The sequence below is a fragment of the Seriola lalandi genome, unplaced genomic scaffold, assembly GCF_002814215.2.
Source record: "Seriola lalandi dorsalis isolate HSWRI2012SDOR001 ecotype SW California unplaced genomic scaffold, Sedor1 jcf7180002054385, whole genome shotgun sequence".
NCBI lineage: Eukaryota > Metazoa > Chordata > Actinopteri > Carangiformes > Carangidae > Seriola > Seriola lalandi.
In genome coordinates, this window is record NW_019524938.1 from 240,758 (window position 1) to 266,066 (window position 25,309).

At 41.0% G+C, this 25,309-nt stretch overlaps 3 protein-coding genes across 6 annotated transcripts in view; 2 read left to right on the forward strand and 1 right to left on the reverse strand.

The window, feature by feature from the left end:
* Positions 1 to 2: 2 nt before the first annotated feature.
* On the reverse strand, positions 3 to 8,100 carry cunh2orf69 (chromosome unknown C2orf69 homolog). Its single transcript, XM_023409217.2, has 3 exons — positions 7,447 to 8,100; positions 3,650 to 3,888; positions 3 to 3,081 (listed from the first exon to the last, which is right to left on the reverse strand). Exons 1-3 carry the CDS (start codon positions 7,744 to 7,746, stop codon positions 2,604 to 2,606), a joined length of 1,017 nt encoding a protein of 338 aa, XP_023264985.1. The 5' UTR covers positions 7,747 to 8,100; the 3' UTR covers positions 3 to 2,603.
* Positions 8,101 to 8,452: 352 nt separating this feature from the next.
* ftcdnl1 (formiminotransferase cyclodeaminase N-terminal like 1) lies at positions 8,453 to 14,000 on the forward strand. 2 transcript variants are annotated; one of them, XM_023409212.2, is made up of 6 exons: positions 8,453 to 8,571; positions 9,598 to 9,716; positions 10,000 to 10,095; positions 10,595 to 10,750; positions 11,417 to 11,605; positions 12,603 to 14,000. In XM_023409212.2, the coding sequence occupies exons 2-6, from the start codon at positions 9,602 to 9,604 to the stop codon at positions 13,037 to 13,039; spliced, it is 993 nt and encodes a 330-aa protein (XP_023264980.1). In that variant the 5' UTR covers positions 8,453 to 8,571; positions 9,598 to 9,601; the 3' UTR covers positions 13,040 to 14,000. The 2 variants fall into 2 exon arrangements, with proteins under 2 accessions (XP_023264980.1, XP_023264981.1); XM_023409213.2 differs by having other exon boundaries at positions 8,570 to 8,667.
* Positions 14,001 to 15,925: 1,925 nt separating this feature from the next.
* LOC111657162 (nck-associated protein 5-like) overlaps positions 15,926 to 25,309 on the forward strand; it is a 73,100-nt gene continuing 63,716 nt past the window's right edge. Inside the window, exon 1 of one of the 3 annotated variants that reach the window (XM_023409223.2) lies at positions 15,926 to 17,364. The gene's annotated coding sequence lies outside the window, so the exon portion shown is untranslated. The remainder of the gene's footprint in view (positions 17,365 to 25,309) is intronic. The other 2 variants (XM_023409219.2, XM_023409218.2) reach the window with 2 other exon arrangements.

The window sequence follows — 25,309 nt, forward strand, 5'->3', positions numbered from 1 at the left end:
GATTGCATCTGAAATGACTTTAAAAAAAAAAAAGAGAGACATAATCCGTATTGTATTCTGATCAACTGCAGGCTAATATGTAGGCATCACAAAGCAAACTGAAAAAGCTCATAAAACATTGTAGAAAATATCTGATGGTGCATTCAATGTCTTTTGTTGAGTTTACTTTCCGCTTCCTCCACACTGCTGCCACCTGCTGATTCCAGAGAGCTGAGACAGACTCCTCAGACTCCACTACCTGTGCTGCAGACTCTCCATCATTAAGCGTTAACAAGACAAAGTGGCATGGTGTTTATTAGTGAGCAGATGATTTAAGTCACTGTATGTTATGTTGCCTGTGCACTAGCTAAATTATGTATTTTGGGGTTTTTTAACAGCAAGTAGTAAACAGAATGGAATGGTCTGAAGTTACATTCAGCAAAATGAGCTGCAGCCTCAGCACAGTGCAAAGATGCTATGTAAGCTGACACAGATCATACACAGATGAATATGCATGCTGCCAACACTGACAGGTCACCAGCAGTCTAACCTGAACAAGCCACATTATTTTACCAGACAGCTCAGACAAAATTAGCAAGTGTTTGTATTTTTACATATTGCAGTGCACATTGCTGCAGTCAGATTAAAACAGTACAGAACATATATAAATATATAACAACCATGAGACAAAGAAAATTAAGATATATCATCTTGTTAATGCAACTTCCCAACTTAATTCATTTAACAAAAATGTTAACATTGTAAACATCATTACAGTTTGTCTATTACTTTTTTATTTATAAAGGTAATTTGGTATGGTGTCAACATAAAAATGCATAAGATGTTGTGAGGAGAAAATCCAATCAAATTAATATCAGTTAATATTTGGAAAAAATTACATAAGTGAGGTTGGTTATCAGCTGATGTGTCAAAGAATGTTATTATTAAAATAATATATTGTTTGAAAGTTTATTCTTAAACTTAAAAAAACCTGAAACACATTTGAAAAAAAAATCTCACCTCAAGGTCCATATGATCTTCATCAGACGTTCAAAGCAACTGAACTCCATCAGCTGATGAAGATCATTTGATATGATCAAAAGCTCCAGGAGAGCCACTACTAAATGGACCATGAGGGGAGATTGTGTCTACATCCACACTAACTCGTCTTAGTTTTAAATGGCATCACTTTTGATAGGTTCACGCCTGCCGTCCGCACTGCTCCGAAACAGAGACTGCAGACCGCATGTTAGTCTGCCAATGCCAGGGTGGTGTTTTGGTCTGGACAAGATGGAGACATCCACACTTGCCTCCTGCTTGGCTCTTATCAGCCTTGACTACCAGCAGTGAATGCATCACGGATAACAAATTACAAGTGTTTCTGTCCCTGTTGTCTTTGCTGGCAGCAAATTCTGTATTTTAACTCTACAGCTGTCCCTCCGACGTGGTATTTTCTGCAGCTAATCAACCGCAGAGAAGACAATCTGCTTCCTGTTTACACCGGCTAATGCATACCCAGTGTACGTGAACGGTCATGTGATATGTGTTTTCAGGTGTGTTAGTCTGGACGGATTGTGTCTGTTTTAACACAAAAACATTAGTGTGGACGTAGCCTATGTCAGCTGTTATTAGTATTAATTCACTGTTATAACAAGCAGATTTTGTTATGTATATGTACACATAATAAGCTGGCTATGGTAAAGATAAAAAAAAAGAAAGGAAAAGAAAAGGAATGCTTCCTAAATAAAGCTTGCAAGCTTTGGTTTTTCATTTTTCTCTTAGAGTGCAGCTAGCTGACATACACACAAACAGAAAAGCTCTGACAAATTACTGGTGGAAAATCCACCATCAGGATCACGCTGAGGGAATGACAGAACTGTTTTTAACTTTCTGAACAAGTACTTGGCTTAATTATTCAGCCACAGTTAAGGTACAATCAAGAATCACCACTGTGAGACCGACTGATGAAGTCTGAACCTGAGAGTTCAGACATTCAGACATTCACGTGTCTAAAAGTAGCTCAACACAAGTGCAGGTATTAGGAGAATGTAATAAGCTGCTCGTCCTCAGCCAAACAATTAGCCAAAAAATAAGTCACAATGTTACACCAACATTTACACCTTAAATTATAGAAATTCCCTTATAAGCAGAATCAAACTGAAACAACATAAATCATTCATGTTTCCAAGTCTCAAGTCTGAGCCATAATCAAATGTAAAATCTTACATTTAGTCTGAAGAGTAACATAATAAAGCAGGAAGACACAGTGTCAAAATTATCCAAGATCCGTTTTTTTCATACCTGCATGTTCCTACTAAGGGCCATGGGGGAGAAGGGGAAGGCGCCTTGAACATTCCACCTCAGATTAAGTGCATTTAGCTGTAGAAAGGAAATAAAGATACAACACACCAGCGGCTGTCACATGCTCTAAAGTCTGAGCCCTTAAATCACCAAGAAATTGAGGTAAGACCAGCGAATAAGACACAACCTGCTCTCTAATAGGTCATCTAAAGCGCTCAGTGATGTTCAACCAATCAGCTGTGTGTGTGTGTGTGTGTGTGTGTGTGTGTGTGTGTGTGTGTGTGTGTGTGTGTGTGTGTGTGTGAGACATGCTCACAGCAAACTCAAAACTCCTCGATGACCCTGAAGTGGTTCTCAATGGAGGGGGGCTCATCCTCAAAATGCAGCTTCTTACTGGGACAGGCCCCAAACTCCTCCAGGGTTTTGATGAAGTGTCCGTGCTCGCGGCCAACCCAGGCCCGCATCGGGTCACACACCTCATACGGGGTCACGTGGGCGTGAACTGACACTCCACTGGCAGCCAGCTCCTTCAGCACCAGCTTGTCTGTCACCCAGGTCTCACTGCCCCCCGGGTGTCCACCGTCCAGCCAGTATATGGCCGAGATGCATTTAATGAAAGGAGACATCTGCGGGTCGGCGCGGGCGCCACCCAGCTCGTACACCATCTGGTTCAGCACCACGCAGCCTTTGCTGAAGCCCACCAGTGCCAGTGAAAACCCTGAGGGGATGCTGTCAGCGCCTCCTTGTGGCTGGAGGGGGTTTGGTAGGTTGGCTCGCTCCATGCCGTGGCTCAGCAGGGACCTACAAACACAAATACTGTTCAGACTCACAACACACCTGCTACGACACAAACAACCTGCACTAAATCCTTCCGTTGTAAAGCTGGTGAGGATGTGTTGACACTGTCACAGTTACTCCCTGCTGCAGTCACCACAGACATGTAGCTGCTCTTATTATACTTCTTTCTAGTCTGCTTAGAAGAGCGCATGCACAGTAAAATTCACCCTGTAGTAGAAGATGTGGAGACCCAACAAATTGGGGGGGTACACAAACGTCCACACAGAGCTTCATATACAGCCTCTGTAGACAGAATTTACATCACACAAACCCCAGTGGACCCTTCAAAATTTCTCAGGCCTCACCTTTGACTGATTTGTTTTCACTTTCTCTCTGTCAGTGCAGCTTTCCTGTGTAAGCTCACATTTTTGAGAACTTGGCACAGACTTAACACAAAACTGAATCATTTAAAACTCATGCACAAGCAATTCATGCAGTAGTTAGGGGTATCTGACATCTGTCCATAACAGTGTAAAAAAACTGTAGAGTACCAAAAGCTGGCATCGAATGCAAATGCAAAGAAGCCAAAAACCTGAGATGGCGGAACGCTCCAGTGTCGGGTAAGTACGGCGAGTGCTCTGGCGCCCCGAACATGTTGCTCTCCACAAAGTTGTGGTAGCAGCTGAACTTGTGGAGATACATGCGCGAGGCTCTGATCACCCAAACGTATCGGTCGGGGAAACGTCGGCCCAGGGTGAAGGCCACCTGCTCCAGACTCCAGGAGAGCCACTGGGCTCCCTCGGGCTGCAGAGCCATCTCCTCCTGGAAGTTCTGCACAAACAGTACACAGACAGAGATGGTCGAGAGCTGCAATACATGTTTTACCTGCTCATACTGGAATAACATAGAAAAAGGGATACATACCCATTATCACTCTGTCACTTGTGACCCTAATTCCCCAGTTTGTTTTAAAATTAGCTTTTAGTGCCTATCTTAACAAGATGAAGTGCATGTTGTAGCATAAACTCATGTAGCTGAGCAGGAGAGGGGTTTGCTTTGGCTGTGTTACTGGGACTTTTAAAGAAGGGATACAAACAAACAAACAAACAAACAAACAAACAAACAAACCAAAACCCAAATTCCTCCATGAAAACACCCCAAAAGTCAAAATATCTTCATGTGTTTCTCTGACAAACGTTGAGCAAAAACAAAACACTGCTGGTGACAGCCATGGTGAGAGTCTGACTAAAGACGTCACACACACTTCAGTGTATCTTTGGCCACTTAATTAGTTCCATCAGCAGCTTCCTCTCACTTTGCTGTCAGACTGTCAGTGTGTGGTCCTGGACACAATGACTTCATTCATGTTATTTATATGAACACATCCCTGTGACAGCGTCCCGTGCATACGAACGTCTCCTGGGAAATGCCAGCACACTGTGGGAATATTAACACTTGCTAAGAAAGTTGCCTAATGAATTGCAGATGAGGACAGTGAACAGATGGACTGGGCACTTGGTAATAAATGAGGGCAGGTCTTGAATCCTTGAAAACAATTAGGAAAGCAAAACAAGCGTGTGACATTTAATCTTCTTTAACTCCTCTATATTTTGACACTTGATTAGTGTGTCTCTTCAATGTCCTATAAAAAGAAACAAAAAGCCTGTGAGACATCTTTGCATAATCTGACAGCTGCAGCAATTACAGGTTTGGCACACGCTACAGAGACACTACTATGTCAATTCTTTAAAGCAGTTTACTCAGAACTGCACACATTTAGAAACATTTCTCTTCTTTGCTTGCTTTGTTGTTGTTGTTTTTTATATGATGTCTTGGGATAAAAACAAAGGATGCCGTTGGAAAGTATCTCTGAAGTATCTCAGTGGCAGCCATGATGAGAGCTGGTCCAATTCTCTGAGGAGAGGTTTCTTCAATATGTCCTTATCTCCTTTAGTATAGGAAACACTGGACCGTCCTTAACTAAAGGAAATGATATAATGTTGTCCCACAATTCCTTACGTCAGTAACATTTAAAATAGGGCAGCAAATTATGGACAAAATTTCATACCTCGATATTTGCCAAATATTTGATCTGACTATGGGTTCTCACTTATTTGAAATTCTAAGTGTAGCAACAGTGAAAATGAAACATTCTTCAAAAAACAGCATAATACCAAACGGACGTAGAAAATGCAGTAACTTTGCAAACTAATTTATTGATCACAAAAGACCTATCACTGTCTGAGGCTGCATTAAAATAAAAAAATACTAATAATATCCGAATAACAGAAGGTGATTAATATTTCTCCACCAAAGTTTTCAAAGTGTTTGGTCAATCCAGTTTAACCATCCATATTGTTTCCTTTTTTGCAATATTAATATTAGGCATGTTCATCATGTAGACAAGGATATGATAACAATATGTTGTTTTGCCTAAATTTAAAGAAACACACCATTTCACCACAGCAGACCCATGTAAATGTAGAAACAACAGACCACCTGTTTCATTCTTGTGACTCAATCCAAAATTTATGCAAGTCCTTGCATGACTGGCTGAGCTCCAAATCCATAATACAGTATAGTACATTTAGTCATCTTAAAGAACAAGCATTTTGAATTTATAGTTAACATAAATTTTGATGACTAAATCCCCCATTTGTGGAATGCACAAAAAAAAATGTCTCTACTTAAATGTATAAAAAGATCACATGTGCCCATTTCAGAAAACTCTATGTATTTCTGGCAGAATATAATTTATTCTGGCCCTGTGCTCTCTACAGTTTAAAAGGATGGGAACCACAGGTTAACAGATACAGTTATACATGACTAAATGTTCTCTTGGTGTCAATGGTGGAATACGTTACATATACCAGCACCAAACATTGTCTTTATTAAATTATTGACATAATATTTTGGAAGTTCCCTTTGTTTAATTTGCTCATAAAAGTAATATGCAAAAATTTAAAATGTCACTATAGTGTATATATATATGTGTGTGTGTGTGTGTGTGTGTGTGTGTGTTTGTGTGTGTGTGTGTGTGTGTGTGTGTGTGTTAGTCAATTATTTTGTAATTCCAAGCCATAAAATCTTTACACAGTGGAATTCTGGGTATTGCAGTCTAGCCAGACTGCAATACCCAGCAGCAACAGCATTATCTGCTTACACTAGCAAGTGTCAGCTCCAACTCAGATAAACATGTTGAATTTTATCACAACACTCAGTGCAGAGCTGTGCTCTGCTCCGAGGCTCAGTAAGTGGACAAGGCGTCATTGTGTGCAGTGCACTCTGCTTGATACACTTTCACTAAGTGATGAGAAGAGCTGCTTTTAGTTGAATGTTGTGACTATATTACTGAGCTCTAGACAGGCTCATTCACTGATGAAGTTCCATATAAATAAACCTCACTTGATATCAATGTAGCAGAGAGCAGCCAAGTGTAACAGGATCAAATACCAAAACTCATGTGTACAAATCCTCTCTCAGACTTAATCATTTCAATTTATTGTGTGATATCTGATTTGTGTTATAAAGTGACAGTTAACAGTAATTCATGCAGAATGAACATCATACTCTCCTAAAGCAGGAAACAATAATTATGATGCAAGCAAGCCCAAATGTGCTTCCCAACATATACAATGACAGGTCATGGTTCCCTGAGTTGTTTTTTATGAAGCAGTAAAACAAAAAAAGTTACTTACTCTGCTGATTACCTTTTGTGACACCTATAAGATGTCACATGTTGTGTAAAAGCTATAAAAACCAGCAAATGAAGTCACAATTGCCCTGTAAATGTCTTATGGCATGTAATGGTCATATCAGTGAGCCATGTGGCTGCACAGGAAAGAAATATACAGTGACACATTTGTATAGCTCATTAAATGCCCCTAGCTCCAGCACCAACAAGACAAGACAGAAAATCTTAAATTTTTGATACATTTACATACATTTAATTTCAACATTTTTACACATTTTCTGTAAATCAATCAGCTGTTATAGCTTCAGTCTTTGCACTTTTGGTTGAGGCTCATGATAAAGTTTAATGGGCGTTACCTAAACATTTCTACATGCTAACTATTAAAAAACTGGCTGGCTAAAGAATGTTAAGGAATGAAGGGACCATCATGAACCCAATGCTCTCTGCTTCTATCCCACAGGTTGTACTGTTTTCAAAACACTACAACTGTGCAGAAATAACCTGATGCTGTTTTGACCTGTGACAATATGTTATCTTGCGTGTCTCAGGTTTTAGTGTGGAGATCCCTGAATAAAGATACTATTTGTTGTTGTAATTACTGTAAGTGATTCAAATCGTTCAGTTAGGCCAGTCATCGTCTTTATAATGTGAGACCCCTCCCAAATCAACTGTGTTTCCATCTTCATCCCACTCACCTGAATATCCCCGTGGAAAAACACAACATGCCTGTTATTGCGCTTCTCCTTTGGCTCTGGAGCACTCTGGTTGTTTGTATCAGGCCGCAGCAGCAGCAGGTCGTTAACTCGGTTCGGGACGTAACCGGGCACAGCAGGGAGCTTCTGCAGCCTCTTCCGTGGGCTACCAGTGAACGTATCCCGGCTGGCTGCTGCATGCTGCCCCCGAGACTCAGAGGATGTCGTAGATGCTGCAGACTTCATTGTTTTGGCCACCGTTATTAGAGTGAAACTCAGCGCAACTGCTCGGGCGGATAGCATTAACTCTAAAATAAGAAAATGATTTGGCGTTTTCTTTCCCAGCGCAGTCACTCCATGCTGCTGCTGTGAGCTAGCTAGTCAACAAACGATAGTCGAGTTTGCTAGCAACACAGCATCACATTATCGGAAGCTAACGTCAAAACAAGGCCCGGGATCCTTATTTAGTTGTTATAACCGAACTACTTAGCACTGCACGCCGTCTTCTAACCTTTGACTGTCTCCCATTGTAGCAGTTGTAAACGAAAAGCTTCTACCAATTACTTAATTCTGACAGTTTTGTTTTTTTTTCGTCCACGGAGCGGCGCTATTTATCCAAAACACACAGGTGCCAGGGAGCAAACCGTTAACACTTGTACGCATGTCCGTTTTCTACAGAGACACTGAGCGTAGAGATGATGTCCTGCTATCTACTTCCGTTTTCGAGCGTACACGTCCAAGGACAAAGAAATATGGAAAAGTAAAACAAACAATCAAACAAACAATAATAATAGAATAGATAAATACAGAAAGTATTACATTAATGAATAAAAGCTTTATATAAATAACATACATGTAAAAATAAATATGAGGCACATTATCAACATCGTCCCCCGCAAACTTGCAGACATACATGTATGAAAAAAGTAAATCATTTATTAAACAAAAACAGAGAAAACTAAACACACATCAGAGAAAACTTACACGATTGTGCAAAAAATGTTTCAGGCTGAAGACAGAAGACAGACGTTTCCGGTAGGTCGGAAACAGGAGTGAACCATCTAGGTGAACTCTCTACTCTTTAGCTACACATGCTAAAAACTACTTGTGCTGATTTTCGCGGATCTGGTAGGTGAATGGGTTTGTAGCAGCTGCATTAATGTTAGTGCTCTGTTGGTGTTGAGTCAGAGAAATCACTACCAGAGAATGCTCCACACGTGTCAGGTCAATATAACGCAAGTCAAACTTTATGCACTGATGTCTCAGGTTCTATTACATGTTTTTGACTTGCATGGCTTAGATAAATGTAGTGAGTGAGTTTACACCAGGTTGGACTTTGAACATGTTCTGTATAGCACAGACACTATACCAGTTTTTTGTAAACCTTGCAGTTAAGGTGCTATGAATGTTTTGTTTCTTTGTTTGCTTGCTTGCTTGTTTGTTTTGCATTTAAAGGCACGTATTTTGTTACTTATTCTGTGTTAAAGGGCAGCTCCACAAACCGTCTGTAGATGGCATCCTCATTAAAGGCAATCATTGACTTTGAATGAGCTGTTTATATTTAGCAGTTCATAGTTTATGGCAGCCATGCATTCAGTAAAGAATTACTACGCATATTGCCAAATAGCCAAGTTCATAAAATTGCTAACACAAATGCATACAGTGCCAAACTTAAAGGTTTGTGTGGATTTAAAACAAGAAGAAGAAATTACCTTTATTGACTTAGACTCACCTACACTATAAGTGAGAAAACATAACTTTTGTTGAACAACAGTTACACAGCAATATGTGTCTGTAGTTTTTAACCAACAGTAGCCACCATATGCTACTGGTCATAATAGACCACGTTACATATTAGAAGAAAGGCCTGTTAGTGTATTCAACAAAGCAACAGTGTGTTTTAGTGTTAATGATTTCATCTCTTCATTTAAAAAAAAAAAAAAATTACATAGTCTCACTTTAACATTTGTCTTCATGCGCTTGAGTTTACAAATTCATTATCTTGGCTACATTTCTGTCCAGATACATTTTAGTTGTGAGTGGGGAATTGTATCTCTCTGCTCATTTTTATACATTTTATTCATCTTAACGCTGGTCTGTGCACTTCATATTTAAGAATGCGCTTTAAGTCATTCAGTGTCGTTGCGGTTGCAGTAACATGGCCTCCAGTTCCTTGGGCAGACGACTGGTGGCTTGTCTCCTCAATGTTTCTGAGGCTCGCAGGAAAGAGCTGGTGGAGACTGTGGCCAAAGCGGCTTTATACAACACCGAAGGCAAGTGTAATGTTATTCTGTATCAAGAGAATTATGGGTAATGACATATGCTCACACTTGACCTTTATGTAAAGTTATGAAATGTCTAGCATTTGTTTTCTTTTTTGTTTTTTTTCATTATTCTGAAGTTACAATACAATACTTGATTCGTCCTCAGCATGTTCTCCACATGTCCTCCGTGATGGAACCAGATGTGGATTCTGGAGATTAGGGACCACAGTGCCTCTATAGCAGTAAACTCTGGCTATACTACTAACATTTTTTTGTAATTATTATACATCAGGTGTTAGACGAAAGGGGACCACAGTGCTGAACATCTTTAACGATCATGACTATAACCGCTCTGTGATAACCATTGTGGCCAGCATCGACTCTATCAGTAAGTATTTAATCTTTATGTTTTTTGCTGAAGCCTCGTTGGGATACACAATTTCTACATTCATCTTCCTACACTGCTTGTCAGCTGCTTGTTGTAGAACTGCTGCTACAGTAGGGATTCACTCTCTGTCCCCTGCTTTCCAATCCCCTGAGAGGGAAAAAATCCTTTAATAAGCTTTGTCAGGGATTTAAACACAAAAAAATTCAGGATGAACATTTTTCTGGCGAAGATCATAGTAAAAAGTCGATCTTATTGAATGCTTATCTGAAACATAACAAACTGACAACGCAGACAAAGCTGTCAAGGTTTACAGTCATATGTCCTGCACTCACCTAAAGACTAATACATCAGCCCAATTTCATGCACAAAGGTGTGACTTTAAAAAAAAAATGACTGCTTCAGATATAAAGTTTTATCTCCCACCCATCACATCAGGTCCTCACTCTGACAGGATGTTTGATGCACAGTATTGATGGATGTAACATTTGATGTGTTCCAGGGGAGGCGGTTCTGTCGGCCTGTGAGAAAGCCTGTGGGCTGATTGACATGTGTGCTCACACGGGGGTCCACCCATGTATGGGTGCCGTCGATCTCATACCCATCTACCCCCTGGGGGAGGAAGTGCGAGTGGAGGACTGTGCTAAAGAGGCTCGGGGTGAGAAGCCATTTATGCATGTGTGTGTTTGTGTGCACTTAGAAATATGTCCCTGTCGGTTGAGTTGATCCTATGTTGTATCTGTTCATTAGCTTTCAGGGCACAGTCATTACTAGAGTCTATTTTGTATTCTGTCCAGCACCTGCTCAAGACAGAGAGGGGGATGTTTGGACTCTACTCAGTGATGCAAATACATTTTTCCTTTGCAGTACACCCTGTATATGTTTATGGTTTCCATTCCATTCCCAAAAACTGCCTTCTACCTCCCTGATATATTGTAAATGTACATATACTGTAATGGGCTGGTGGCTGATGATGTGACATCTTTTGCTTCCTGTGCTGTTGATGAGTTACCAGTTTACCAGCTGACGTATTAGCCATGTGTGTAGCTGATAATGACCACGAACTCAGCATGTGAGCTGCATGCCTGAAGTGTGCACTCAGACTGCTAATCTGTGGGGTGGGGTTGCAGAATAACTACTGGCAAACTCACTAACAATCACTGTATTTATGTGTGCATGCATGTAATAAATGGTCCATGTGTGCATATTTCTCCCTTCTGTCTGAATTGTATCCCCTCAGCTGTTTAGTCTGTCACGCGCTCATGTGATGACATGCGCTCCATTTGCTGGTTAACTAACATGTCTGTGTTGTTGCCCGGCCCAGCTGTGGCTCAGGGACTTACAGAGAGGGTCCAGGGCACCAGTGCCTTCCTGTTTGGCTGGGCAGATTCCCCCCTTCAACGGGGGCTGGCGCAGAGAAGGAAGGAGATGGGCTGGTTCAAGAAGACGCCAGACTTGCAGGCGATCAGGCCCGACCTGGGGCCACAGCCGCAGAGACGATTCGGCCTCACAGGTGAGCCAGAGCTGGGAGAGAAACGCTGAAATTTTATCCCAGACATGCTAATGTAGGTAAATGTTTTAGCCTGAAAGGAAGGTTACACTGTCTCTTTGCCAGGATTACACAACAACGGTGAAAATCTCTGTATTTACACGGTTATTGTTACAGCCTGACCAGAGGCCGTCTCTCTCCTTTATTTTCACCCTTTTAAAGGCAAAATCTGAACAACTTAAGCGCTGCACCTTTAATTATATATTCCTACGATACAATACTCACATGTTATATGTACAGTTACAAAGATAACCACTTGTTTTGGCTAACTCAGAGTGCTGAAGCCTAAAATTAGCTTTGGCTGAACTTTTGTTCTCCAATTTCTCACATTGTAGCCACATTAGCACGCTCAGGAGAGATCATTTCACGGCTATTATGGAGAACAACCAAACATCTTTTATCGCACATGAGGCATGTAGTGTAAGAACTGTGTTAACAAAGACTTCTTCAAAAAAAGCTGCTGGTGTTATTTATTATGGATTACTGCTGTTTGGTCGTGTCATTGCCAGTGTGTTTCTGGTCTTCAGTGGTGTTTGATGGACAGTATCTTCTTAAGATATGTTTACAGGGAGAAATGTAAATTTCAATCTCTCCACCAACTGTAGGATTAATAAACCATAATGCAATGCAGCTATCACACATTGTATTTTAAAGAAAGGGTGAAAATCCTTGACTGGAGAGGGTCTTTGTGTTTTCCTTTTACAATCACTAATTACAGTGTTGTTGTTCTCTGCACTGATGTGCTTGAACAATACATGAAAGCCCCAAAGTAAATGCTCATTTCATGGAGCTGATTGAAATTGATTCTCGGAAATGCAGTACAGCATTTACTGAACTAGAAGCAGAAGAGAGAGCATGAGGGACAGTGGGTTCGACAAGAATGGAAATTAAATTTTCTCACTAAAGAAATACAAGCCTGAGGATGTCTAACAGGTTGTTGGTGTTCCCTAATGTCCTGCAGGTGTTGGGGCCAGTCCATACGTCATGAACTGCAACGTCACTATCAACACCCAGGACATCGCCATGGGACACAGCATCGCCACAACCATTAGAGAGTCGACCCCTGGGGGCCTACCAGGAGTGCAGGTGCTGGCTTTGCCACATGAGGGTGCTGTGGAAATTGCCTGTAATGTGGAGAGTGTGAAGGGGAGCACGCCTAGTCACTTGACTGCAGGTGAACCCTGGCCGTCTTTCAGCATCGACGGACAGCTGTACTGTCACGCTCCAGCTTCCCTCATCACAGCGAGGGTTGCAGAGCTGGCAGGAAGGAAGGGGGTGGGCACGAAGGGCATGGCATTGGTGGGGTTCACTCCCCGTGAGTGCAGGGGCTTAGCAGAGTTAGCACTGTCTGAAGGGATTGCGGAGTTCTGGAAAGAGCAGCGCAGGATCCGTATGTGAAAACTAATCGTTGCCTAAACCAGTAAAACCTCAAACAATCTTGGTTCAATGTCACTTTAATTATCATGACAACGGATCATTTGTTAAACACCTCTGTTACCGTTGGCGCATCTGTCAAGCTTTTCCAGGTTTCTCAACTGTTGCTAGCTAATTTCATCAGCTGTAGTTATCTAGAGTTAGCTAATTAACTAACAACATGACTGACCAGTTTGGTTGAATATTATAGCTGACTTGGTAATGTTTCCAGCTGACTTGTAGTAAAACAAGAAGCCATTAAAAGGGTCTTAAATATGCACATGATGGCTACATACGTAATATCATGCTCATAAAATGCTATTAAGGCTCAAGCTGCACGCCCCAGACATGCTCACATGGGGTATCACTAGTTAACCTAAGTATAATACAGTATTATAGATACAAAATGTAATTAAAGCACATTCATTTTAACATAACCTTGATTTTGTTGAGTCCTAATTTAACGTTTAATCCCACAAAATAATCTAGTTAGCTAACACTATGCTCTGTGGTTTTGGAAGTCATGCTAGGGTAGTGTCGTAGCTAGTTAACCAAGCATGCTAATATTTGAAGCATATGTTAAAGCAGATAAACACACCGCTGAATCCATCAATAATTTGCTCTTGTATTTTTTGGTTTTGGACAGGAAAATGAAAAGTCTCACCAACCTCTAAACACCAAACTTGCTTTTACTACAGGTACATGGTACAGGTACACTACTTAGACAGTTAAATTGAACATTTGCCAACCGCTTTGGATTTTTCACTACGCTGAGTGTAATGCTCATTTAATTGTTTACAGCAATGTAAATGCACTAATTGTTTTAAATGAAACTTTATTTACTCAAAGCTTAATACTGTTGTAACAGTAGCTGATGAGCAGTTGTCTTTGATAACCTTTTTACTAGAAATATTTCAGTAAATAAATTTTAACTTTATCCGTTAAATATCCTTTTCCTGGTATTATTTTCAAGTTAAATTGAAGGAAATATTTCCACAACCCCCGTAACACACCTGTCTGCTCAGTACCATCCTAATATGAAACTTAACATAAAAAAAGATTTGGGTTTTTATTTTTGAATTTCCCTTCTACCAAACCTAAAACCACAACCATGAATCACAGTATATCCTCCTCCAGAGTGGCTTTAGAAAATCTTTTCATGTGTGTGTCATTTCCTGTTTTGAGAAAATTGGACACTTGTGTTTACTGATGAGTCTCTGCTGATGAGTGTTTTCCCATCATTTTCCACCATCAGCCTTACCACGCATGACTCTGTGTGAGAGAAACCATATGTGCATGTGAAACAGCTATTTTTATCACAAGTCATGGACAGAATCATCCAGCACTTTGGCAGCGTTTCGATGAACATGTCGCAGAGAAACTTTCCAACTTGTACAACCCAGTTTGGGAATTTATAATTTTTATGGCTGTTTACCATCAACATACATGAAACTAATATTATCTTGTAACTTCTATACTTAGTGTACGTACACGATGCACAAGATTAACCATTTAATAACATGGAGGCAAATTTGGCCAGAGGACAGGTCAGGAATTAACTGGGGCGAGATGATTCCAGTCATTTCTTATATAAGGCCAGTATAATGTATTAAATAGCAGCACATTCATGGAGTGAGGAGGTATGGATGTGAGTCATTAGATAATAATAACTTGGACTATACTATAGCATAAAGGTAGGATCAAAGCCATTAAATGCGTCATAAGATTATGTTTAACTTCATTCCATATGTAAAGGAAATTACTAATTCCAATGCCAGTAATCTGCATACAGAGTGAGCGCTAATCTGTTCAATTTTACACATAAACTGTGGTCATATGAATCACAAAATCTTCCAGTGAGATCGGTTTGCTTTAGCATTGGTGTCTGAATTTACTGCGCTTTCATTATGTTGTGTAATTTTTCATTTCTCTGCGTTTGAAGTTACGTAAGTTTTGCCCTTTGAGGCAGAAGCTGTGTAATTTTCATCAATGTGTGCACACTTCTTTAGATAAGCTCTCTTACTGCATGAACATTCACCTCTTTGTGTGCCATCCAGCTGAGGCTCTTACAAGCAACACAGCAAGCTCCAGTGGAGCTTCATTCCATGTGTACATATATGACTCTCTCCCTTTCTCTCTCACACACACACACGCACGCACACACGCATGCATGCTTACATACATACATACACACACATCCTTTCTCTCTCCTGTCTTCCTCTCTCTTCTGCATCTAGCCACACGTGCACATGCACACATGCATTTACGCTATTTATGGTGCACACACACACACACACACACACACACACACACACACGCACACACACAGCCTGCCAGGCTTGGGAGCATCAAGGCCTAATCTAGGTCACAGCATAAGCCCAGAGGTATCCCGGTCTCCACAGAAACCCACACACACACTCATATGCGCTCACGTTTTTTAAATTTAAAAAGATTGCATGTCTTAGCTCATAAAATACATTTTGACTCAACTAATTTTCCCTCAGCGAACAGTGAAAAGATTTTTTTTTGTTGTGACGGCAGACACACACACCTCTCATCCCACCAAAAAGAAGACTATAAATAAATCCAATGAATTTCATATTTCCCAAAAATCCCCTCCCCATTTTCATTTCCTTCCGCTCCCTCCCAAATAAACTCATTGGTTATGTGACTCCAGTCTAATGGCTCTTATGATTGTCACAAGGCCATCATTTCCCTCATTAAGTGCACTCTGAGATCCTTCTGCGGTGCATCTCTGAATCAACATCCATTTAGAAGACACTTTCCCCACTGAAGCCTAATCTAGATCTATTTTCTGTGTGTGTGTGTGTGTGTATGTGTGTGTGTTGGTGTGTAATCTGCTTGAAATAAAGACGTATCTTCCTGCATGCTGCCGCAGTTTATGTGCATCCTTGCAGCAGCAGCACCATAGGATCCCTTTGATATGACTTAGCCTGACAGCGTATCATCCGCGATGCGACCGTGTGTCACAGCACAGAAATAGAGGAGCTTATTTCTTTACATCAGTCTCCAGCCTTCTATAAATATTCCAAAGCTCTCTGTTCTCTCTGTCTCTTTCTCTCTCTCCCTCTCCCACTCCTTTCTTTCTGTCTTTCTTGCTGCTTTCTGTTCTCCCCCCTCCCTTTCCCTTTCCCTTTCTCCCCCCCCACCCTCCATTCTCCCCTACACACTCTCTGCCTCCCACATTTTCCCTTTTTCCCTCTGCTCCTGTCGTACAATGTGGAGAAATGTGTCTTTTTCTGTCTAGAAAGAGGCAGTAGTGGTAAGTGGGAACAACAACACTCTCATTTCTGAGCCTGTAGGGTTTGTTTTTCCCCTCCGCTGTCAGTCCTGCGGGGCTGTTTAGTGAGATGACAGTGATTTTATCACATCACATATAGAAATCACCTCCTCCGTCCCTCCCTTACTCTACTACTCTGCAGATTTCCACCAATGGAGAGCAGTGTGACAGTTAATCACAGCCATTAATCTCCTCCGCGATGTTTTGAATCAAAAATAGGAACATTTACAAGAAAAAAGAGGCCAAGCTGATTTTATCTAAATCAACTGCCAGTTAGACGCCGCGCAGTGCCATCCTCCCTAACCTATCAGTGTGGGAAGTAAGCGTGCCACCTATGAAGTCAGCAGTCCCCAACCCCCACCCTGAACACATGTTCAACATCCTCTGGGCACAGGCTGAGCGGAGCACTGAGACACAGCTGAGAATTAGAGAGGGAGAGAGAGAGAGAGAGAGCAGTGAAGTGGAAATATGGGTGAGCGTCAGAGAAAGACAGAAATAGAGCGATAAAGCAGTGAATTAGGCAGTCAGAGAGGAGAGGAGGAGGAGGAGTAGACGGTCTTTCAGTGAGGCGGCGATGCTTCGTGCAGACGGGGTTGTGTTCTCGTAGCAGAAAGCTCTCGTCGTGTGTGTGTGTATGTGTGTGTGTGTGTGTGTGTGTGGATGTGAGAACCTCATGGATTTGCTCCAATCTGAGTCTCAGAGGAATTCATTGCATCTGGATCCAAAACAGCTGCAGACAGAGGATGCGACTGTGGCTGGATGCTAGGATCCATGTGGGCCTGTGACGTCTGCGCTGCTCCCCTCTGTGGGCTACCTTCTTCTTCCCCATAAGGATGGCTCCAGCGGCACTGACCCAGATTGTGGAGTCGTGGCTCTTCGCTGCGGGCTGCTCCTTGGTTGGTCTGTGAATGTGATGCGGACAAGACATGCTCTACACCTCGGCAGAGACCACTCAGCCCGCTGCCTCTGCTGACATCTGTCTCCGTGGATACACACAGCAACCGACAGGGTAAGGATGCACCGCTCTGACCTGCGTGCTCAAATGTCAAGCTGATGGATTTTGAGTGTGTTGCCTGTGTGTGTGCCTGTGTGTTGTATGAATACATTACAAATCACTACAACCATGAAGATCCAGTTTGTGTTTTCCTTCTTGAACACAAAAACAAAAACATTATTTGGACTTTTATTTTCAGAGGCTTCACATTCAGACTGTGATGCTGGACTGAATGCCATATTGTATGCATGCAAAATGCAGAGTATCTCCATGTATAATGTATGACCTGGGAGATATCATGGTGAGCAACAAGTAACTGCGCCTCCCCCAAAGTGCCAAAGAAAGTGGGCTAAGATGGCAAAGGCAGAGAAACCTGGATAAATAATTTACTGAAGTCCTTTTGGTCTCTGAAAGCATTTGCCTTTTGTCTGCTTGGAGGGAACAATGGACATGGGGGGGGGGCACGACTATTTGTTCCTTCTTATTTACAAGGATGAATTTTATTCGGCTGGATCCCAAATGAAAGTCAACCAAGTCGGCTCCTCCTCCACTCTGGTCAGTGCGGTGCAGTTCAGCTCAGGTCAGCTCAGTGTTGTTCAGTTCAGTTTAATCTGATTTCACTCAGTGCCCTTAAAAAGTTGATAGGATACATCACAGATCAACATGTCCTCTACCACCAGAGATCACATGCTTATTATACCAGAGGTCAGACAGAGGTCAACAGGTTAGAAAAAGGTTAAAATAACGCACATGTTGTGTGATGACGAGTGTAGAGCGCTGACTTCAGTGTTTTCACTTGTGATTATTCTATTCATTTGTTTTCCTTTGGATGCTGATTCAGTAGCTCGAGATTTTTTAATTCCAGCGGCATTATTTAAAAAGGCAACTGTCGTGGGGGGTAGTGGTGGTGGTGGTGGTGGTGGGGGGGGGGGGATAGTTTAAACATGGAGAAAGCTCCTCTGAAAGACATTCAGAGAGTTGTCGGTTGTTCACATGATCAGTGCTGTATCAATTAGCTGTGTCAAGAAAGAGCGCTAGAGACAGAAGTTCAAACCCTGGCTCCTTCCTCACCTCCACACAGCCGGCCAATCACAGCATGGTGTGAGTGTGACTCGTGGATTGTTTCAGGCAGGTAGAGACACAGCCCCTTAATCTGATGTCGGAGAGGTGTGGAGCACGATGAAGCGCGATGGCAGCTTATAGGTTTACAAATACACAGATGAGTCAGCTTTCAGTTTTATCATTTTGAGACCTAAACCGTGTCACGTCTAGGCTTTAAAGATTTCTTCAGTTCGTCCTTTTTAGTCAGTTTATTCAACTGACCTACGAACTTTAACTTTTTCATAGATTTTACTGATTCACCTTCACGCCATAGATACTCAAAAGTCACATGTGATGAAACGGCATACTGACATACTGTGATCTAAAATAGATGTAATAGTGGTCAGTACATACACCAAGGTCTCCCACTGCACTGAAGCTTTAGTAATGTCCCGCACTTGTAAGTCACTTTGTATAAAAGTGTCTGTGAAATGAGTAAATGTTAATGTAAAACATCATATCATGTTAATGGTGGCACCACCAGTGATACAAATTTGAATGTCTTATTGCAGCCTACAAAATGCCGGCAGCAACACAGACCCAAATCTGGGCCAGAATTTTCTGCTGTGTGTGTACACACTCACTGAGCACTTTTATTAGGAACACCACACTAACACTGGGTAGTTCTTCCCTTTGCTCTCAAACATTCTCTGTCCTTTGTGGCATAGATTCCACAACATGTTGGAAACTTTCCTCCTTTGCATCACATCATTTCTGCAGATTGGTCAGCTGCACATTCATGCTGCCACCAATCTCCCGTTCATGACGAAGCCAGTGTGTGACATGGAGCATGATCCTGCTGGAGGGAGCCATTAGAAGATGGTGAACTGGGGCCATGAAGGTTGAACATGGTCAGCAACAATACTCAGACAGACTGAGACATTCAGACCAGGATTGATTGGTGTTAGGAAGAAAACATTCCCCACACCACCACACCTCCACAAGGCAGGTTGTCTCCATAGATTCAGACTCTGACTCTCCCATCTGCTGACTCAGCACAGATCCAGATCCATCAGACCAGGTCTTCATTTGTCCAGTGTTGGTGAGTGTCAGGTTTCTGGTCTTGGTGACAGGAAGACTTACCTGATGTAGTCCGTCCACCTCAAGGTTGGACGTGTTGTTCACTCTGAAGCTTCTCTGCTCACCACAGTTGTAAAGAGTGGTTATCTGAGTGACTGTAGCCTTTCTGTCAGCTCCAACCAGTCTGTCCATTCTCCTCTGACCTCAGAGCACAGAGCTGCTGCTCATTGTGGATGGTTTCTGTTTTTCACGTCATTCTGAATAAACTATAGAGACTGATGTGTGTGAAAATCCAGATCACAACAGTTTCAGAAAAGCTCAAACCAGCTCGTCTGACACTAACAATCAGGCCACAGTCAGAGTCGCTGAGTCACCTTTTTTCCTCTTTCTGATGTTTGATGTGAGCGTTAACTGAAGCTCCTGACCTGCAGGATTTTATGAACTGCACTGCAGTCATATGATTGGCTGATTGTCACATGAATAAGTAGATGCACAGGTACCTAATAAAGTGCTTGGTGAGTGTAAATTGACCTTCTTCATGGCAAACATGGCTCCACTTAAAGTGATGTTCTGATGTTACTAAACTGACCTAAGGACCATAAAGTGAATAATCTGTAGGTAACAGTTTTTAAAAAAAGGGTTTAACTCCGCATCACCAAGACGTGTCTCTTGCTCTCATGTACCACAAACTATTAGCTACAGTATGTTTGTGTAGGTGTAGCGCTAATGCCAGTTGTAGGAACAGCAGTGTTTCAGTGCACACCAGACTGGTTATCAGAGCGTTCATGGTGCTGTAGCTTCTTAGCTCAACAGAGAGTTAACAGGAGATGTGGCTAAGTAGAGTGCTGAAGCAAAAGTGACAGCTGTGAATTACCGTGAAAAAAGACAAGTGAACAACTAGGCCCTGTCCCTCATGGCAAAAATAATTACCACACAGCCCCTGACCTATCACACGCTGATATGACAACCAGTTTAAAAAATAAGGGGTTTGTGAATTCTCATAGTCTTGCCTCTGTTGCTGCCGAGCGACCTGTGCCATCTCCTCGGCTCTGCCATGATACTATGGCGTCTATTGACAGATTCAAGAGGGGGAGGAGACATATGAAAAGTATTATTGTAGCAACATGGGTAAGTTGACCTCGATGTATAGAAGGCCTTTAAACAGGAGTGGATGATGTACAGTAGCTCAGGGCAAGGGGGTAACCATTGTCTGCAGCTGCATCTATTTCATGTTTGGTGCATTGAAGCAGACAATCTAATGCATTCGATTGGGAGACTAGATGAGGGCATTGTGCAGCCGCATAAAAGGGGTCAGCGGTAGCCTAAAGGTTAAAGAAAGGTTTTGACAGGGAGGGCTATCGGCTGAGTGTCCGCACTGGTCAGGAAAATGTGGGTAACGAGTGAGTAATGTTCTCTTTCAGAAGCCATTGTAAAGAAGTCTTTAAAACCTGCAGTGATCAATATATTTGAAATTAACACAGAATCAATTTTATGTAGATTTTTATAGCGTCTGTTAGCCCATTGCTTTGAATGCAAATGTGCAGTATATATATATATATATATATATATATATATATATTTTCTCATCCACTCTTTTTAACCTCTCAACAGCTGTTTCAACAGAAAAAAACTCGAAAAAAACTAGGTTATGTTACTTTATTTGTACCCGCAAGGTAAATTTGGTTTGCAGTAAAAAGAGTCATCAGTCTTACACATACACATTTAAAACACAGCACAGACAACACCATGTGCACAAGTTGAATAAAAATGAATAAATTAAACATTGCTTCTGTGCAGTGTTACTACAAATTAGCAACTAGCTAATGAATAAATCAATCACAATCAGAATACTTTATCGATCCCCAGTGGGAAATTAGATTAAGTTACAGTTGGTCCCTCTGCAAAGAATAGAAAGTAGATTATAAAGATGAAGATGAAAACATAAAATATAAACATAAAATACAAAAAATATGTCCTTATACTAATATAATAAAATAAAAAAATAGCATATCAAGATAAACGCCCAGATATTTTTCTTAAATGTTGGTGGAGACCAAACCAGAGCTAAAGGAGAGCTGATTTTGAACTTGGGACAATAAACATGACTCTGCCTGAATTTAAAGTTAACTATGTCTGCTTGATATGTAATTTGTTGGCGTTTTTTTAGTTGATACTTGCTGCATCTGTCATCTGGGTTTGATGTTTTTCTGCTTCCAAGTAGCAAAAATTATGAATTCAGCTGATAATCATAATATATTAGTTGGTAACCGTTTTGTGTTGCATGGTTGCAGGTGATGAAACACTAAAACGGCATATTTAGGGTTGTGATACTGTCTCATTCGACTACTGAGAGTGTTGATTGGTTTGCCAGGTTACACCTACTGTAGCAACAGTTAACACCGTCACAGTCATCCAACAAACAGCGGAGATGAAACATGCTAACAGATGTAAACAGCTGTGTTTGCTGCTATTCCTGGTAAACCTCGGTATCAGTCGACAGACTCCTTTCACAGAAGACATTTTCACATTTTCACGTCACAGTAGGAAAATCACATGTAAAACAAAGAGAATATAACAGTTCAAATATGACATAATTAATGTCAGGATTCCTGACATTGTAATTGCTAACATGTCAAAACAAAGTTGTTAATTTACACAACCAGAAAACACAGACAAGTCTTATATTTGTTTGGAGTCCTGTTGTCCTGGATGATAAACATAAATCCAATACTCACTTTTCTTTTAGCTCCGTTTTGGTTTCCACCAACATATCTGCCTCTTTAGCTGCTATATGCTTCACTATATTCGCAAGCTAGTTGCCAACTTACCATCTGCTGTTTGCTGATGAGTGTACAGTGGGTTTGTAAGATCTTCGTTGGCTGCTAATGGCTGCACTTTAGCTGTGACTAGCTCAGACTGGCCCACTCATCTGTGAGTTGTAAAACCAAAACAATGAGCTAAAAGAGGATAAAACAAATCTTGTGTAGAGTTGGATGATAATTCTGTGAATGTTTTTTTTGTTTTTTTTTAATCATATATAATTTTGCTATTGGTCGGGTGATGGTCACAATACAGTTTTAAAGACTTTGACAACCTGAACAACAAATCCTTTACTGATAAAAGTGTCAGTATTAGTAATGGTCTGCTCTAGCATATGAAACTCAGGTCTAAATACATGTTCAGCAGAGTAGAGCTGAGAAAGAGCGTCTGTGTTTAGCTGACTCACTCCCTGAATAAACAAAAACTAAAATTAAAAACCTAATCTGTAATAAATAGCTCCTCATCAAAGATTTAACTTGACTGTTTTCTGCAGAATCAGATGAGAGTCTGGAGGAGCGACAGAATGGTAACGCCATTACAGTGAGTTAGAACCTTTGCAACATCAAGGATGCATACAAAATAGCTTTCTACTAAAAATATCTCAACCAAGGACTATTTATGGAACGGAAGCAGAGAGGGATGCATAATATTTCAGTGTTTACCAGATCAATTAAAAACCTCTCAAATACTGGCCTGATTTAGACGGATTCAGATTCATTTAGACATTTACGTTCATTTTCTTTCAGCATTTCTCTTTCAGTTACAAGCACTGCAGGGGTGTGTGGTGTTTGTTGTTTTCACCATCCACCACTTTACAAGCAGCTTGTGATATTAGTGGTTGCAGTTACTGTATTATTATTATTATTAGCGTAGTATCATCGCGGTTGGATGGCAACGCTTGTCTGTCAGTTGATTGATCCACCACTTTAGCCCAGACTGAAATATCTCAAGACCTATTATATTACCATGAAAAATTTATAGACACATTCATGGTCCCTGGAGGAGGACTACTGACTTTTGTGATCCCCTGACCTTTTCCTCCAGCGCCACCATGAGACTGACATTTGTAAAATAAAATAAAGTATAATACCCTTACAGCTTCGGATCAGCTGTTCTTGAAATTAGCTATAGATATTAGAATTATAAATTATCGTCAAATTTTGTACAGATGTTTCAGTCGATCAATCCTACTGACTTTGGATATATATACTGTATTTTATATATATATATGGTATATAAAAAATAGCTGCAGATAAGGAATACTGCACAGTTGGTGTATGTTAATTATTGCACGTGGTAAATTTGTCAGTCTTTAGTGTCTGTGGTTGACTGAGTACAGTATTTGTTATATCTGTCTATTGAATGGATTGCCATGAAATTAGCTACAGACATTCCTGTTCACCAAAGGATGAATTGTTGTTTGTGACCAAATATCTGCAGAAATGACATCCCATCACCCTTTGTGTTTAGTGCTAAGTAGCCACCATGCTAACATGTTACACTAAGTTAGTGAACATGGTAAACATTATACCTGCTTAACATCAACATACTATCATTGTCATTGACAGTTTGTTGACATACTGATATGAGTATTTACCTCAAGTGCATCCCCACAGAGAGCACAGCATGACTGTAGACTCCTCTTGTCCTGTTGCATTTATGCTCTTAAATGCCATACATCAATATAGTGAATATTGATCCATAAGAAGATATATTTGTGGATTTAAGAACCAAAAACCATCTCAGTGTACATCTCCTCTCTTAGGCTTCTCTCTGGAGCTCTAGTAACAACAGGTCAGTGGGCCAATCAGAAGAGAGGCTCAGAGACTCCTCTGTTCTGATTGGCTGACTGTTTTCTGAGTGATCTAATAAAAATATAGAAGATTGCAGGTAAACAATCAGATAAACCAAATCCTGCAAGGTTGGATGGTGGGTCGAGGTGGGGCAGGGCTTTGGAGAGCAGTGACTGTTTTGTTGTGACATCACAAAGTTACAGAAGTCCTGACGGCTGGTTTTAAGGCTCAGTTTCTGAATACAGGCTGTGTGCATTTCTCTGTGGACTGAGCTCTTTGATACTTTCACAGTATTAATATAGAACCTAGACCTGCTTTATAATCAAACAACACATAGACATCTGCCTTTATACTATATGAGACCTTGATGTATTCAAATTGTAGTAGCCCACTGTATATGAGTGGTAGCAGCACATAGAGAAGTACATAAACTAAGTATGGAAAGACATTAAAGATAGAAATTGAACAAAGACAGTAGGCTCTGATAAGAATGTATGACAGTGAGGAATGAAAACTATACTTAACAAAAGCTGTTTAACACACAGAGTTATTGTTCTCCTGGTTCACACAGCGTAAGTTGTCTGGGTTACACGTCTGAGCTTGAAGTCTAAAAGTGAACCCAAAGCCCGCTTTTACGTCTACATTTCCTGCACCACTCATTTCCCAGTGAGACTTGTATGGTACAGTCACAGGACTGGCTCGCCACTATATCAGCAGGATGTGATTTGAGGGAAAAGTATGTATTCATTAAATACCCAGGGGGCAAAATCTCAGCAAGGTCCTGTCCTAATTCATTTCAACATCAATGCCAGAGGCTGAGCGGCGGCCTTGATTATACCAATTTACCCTCCCACCCAACCAAAAGGAAGACATGTAATTACACTATTTACACTGGAGTGCCTCCCTCACTGAAGGGTCCCTAAGTCAACACACGCTAGCCGTGTTTTTCTTCTGCATTACTGTGATTGAAAATTACAATACATTTTCAAATTGACGTAGAGAGACATTAGGAGCTCTCATAGCACATTAGGACATATAAGGACTGTAATAGAAGCTCTTATGTGGACTGAAAGTCATCTAATGTGAGAGCAGTGATCAGTGTGACTTTGACTGTTACATCACAATCACATTACAGTTATAGTGTAGTATAGATGATTCAGATCAATTCATTTAGACTGTAAAAGCTAAATGGCTTTACATGTAACTGGGAATTTAGATGCAAGGGG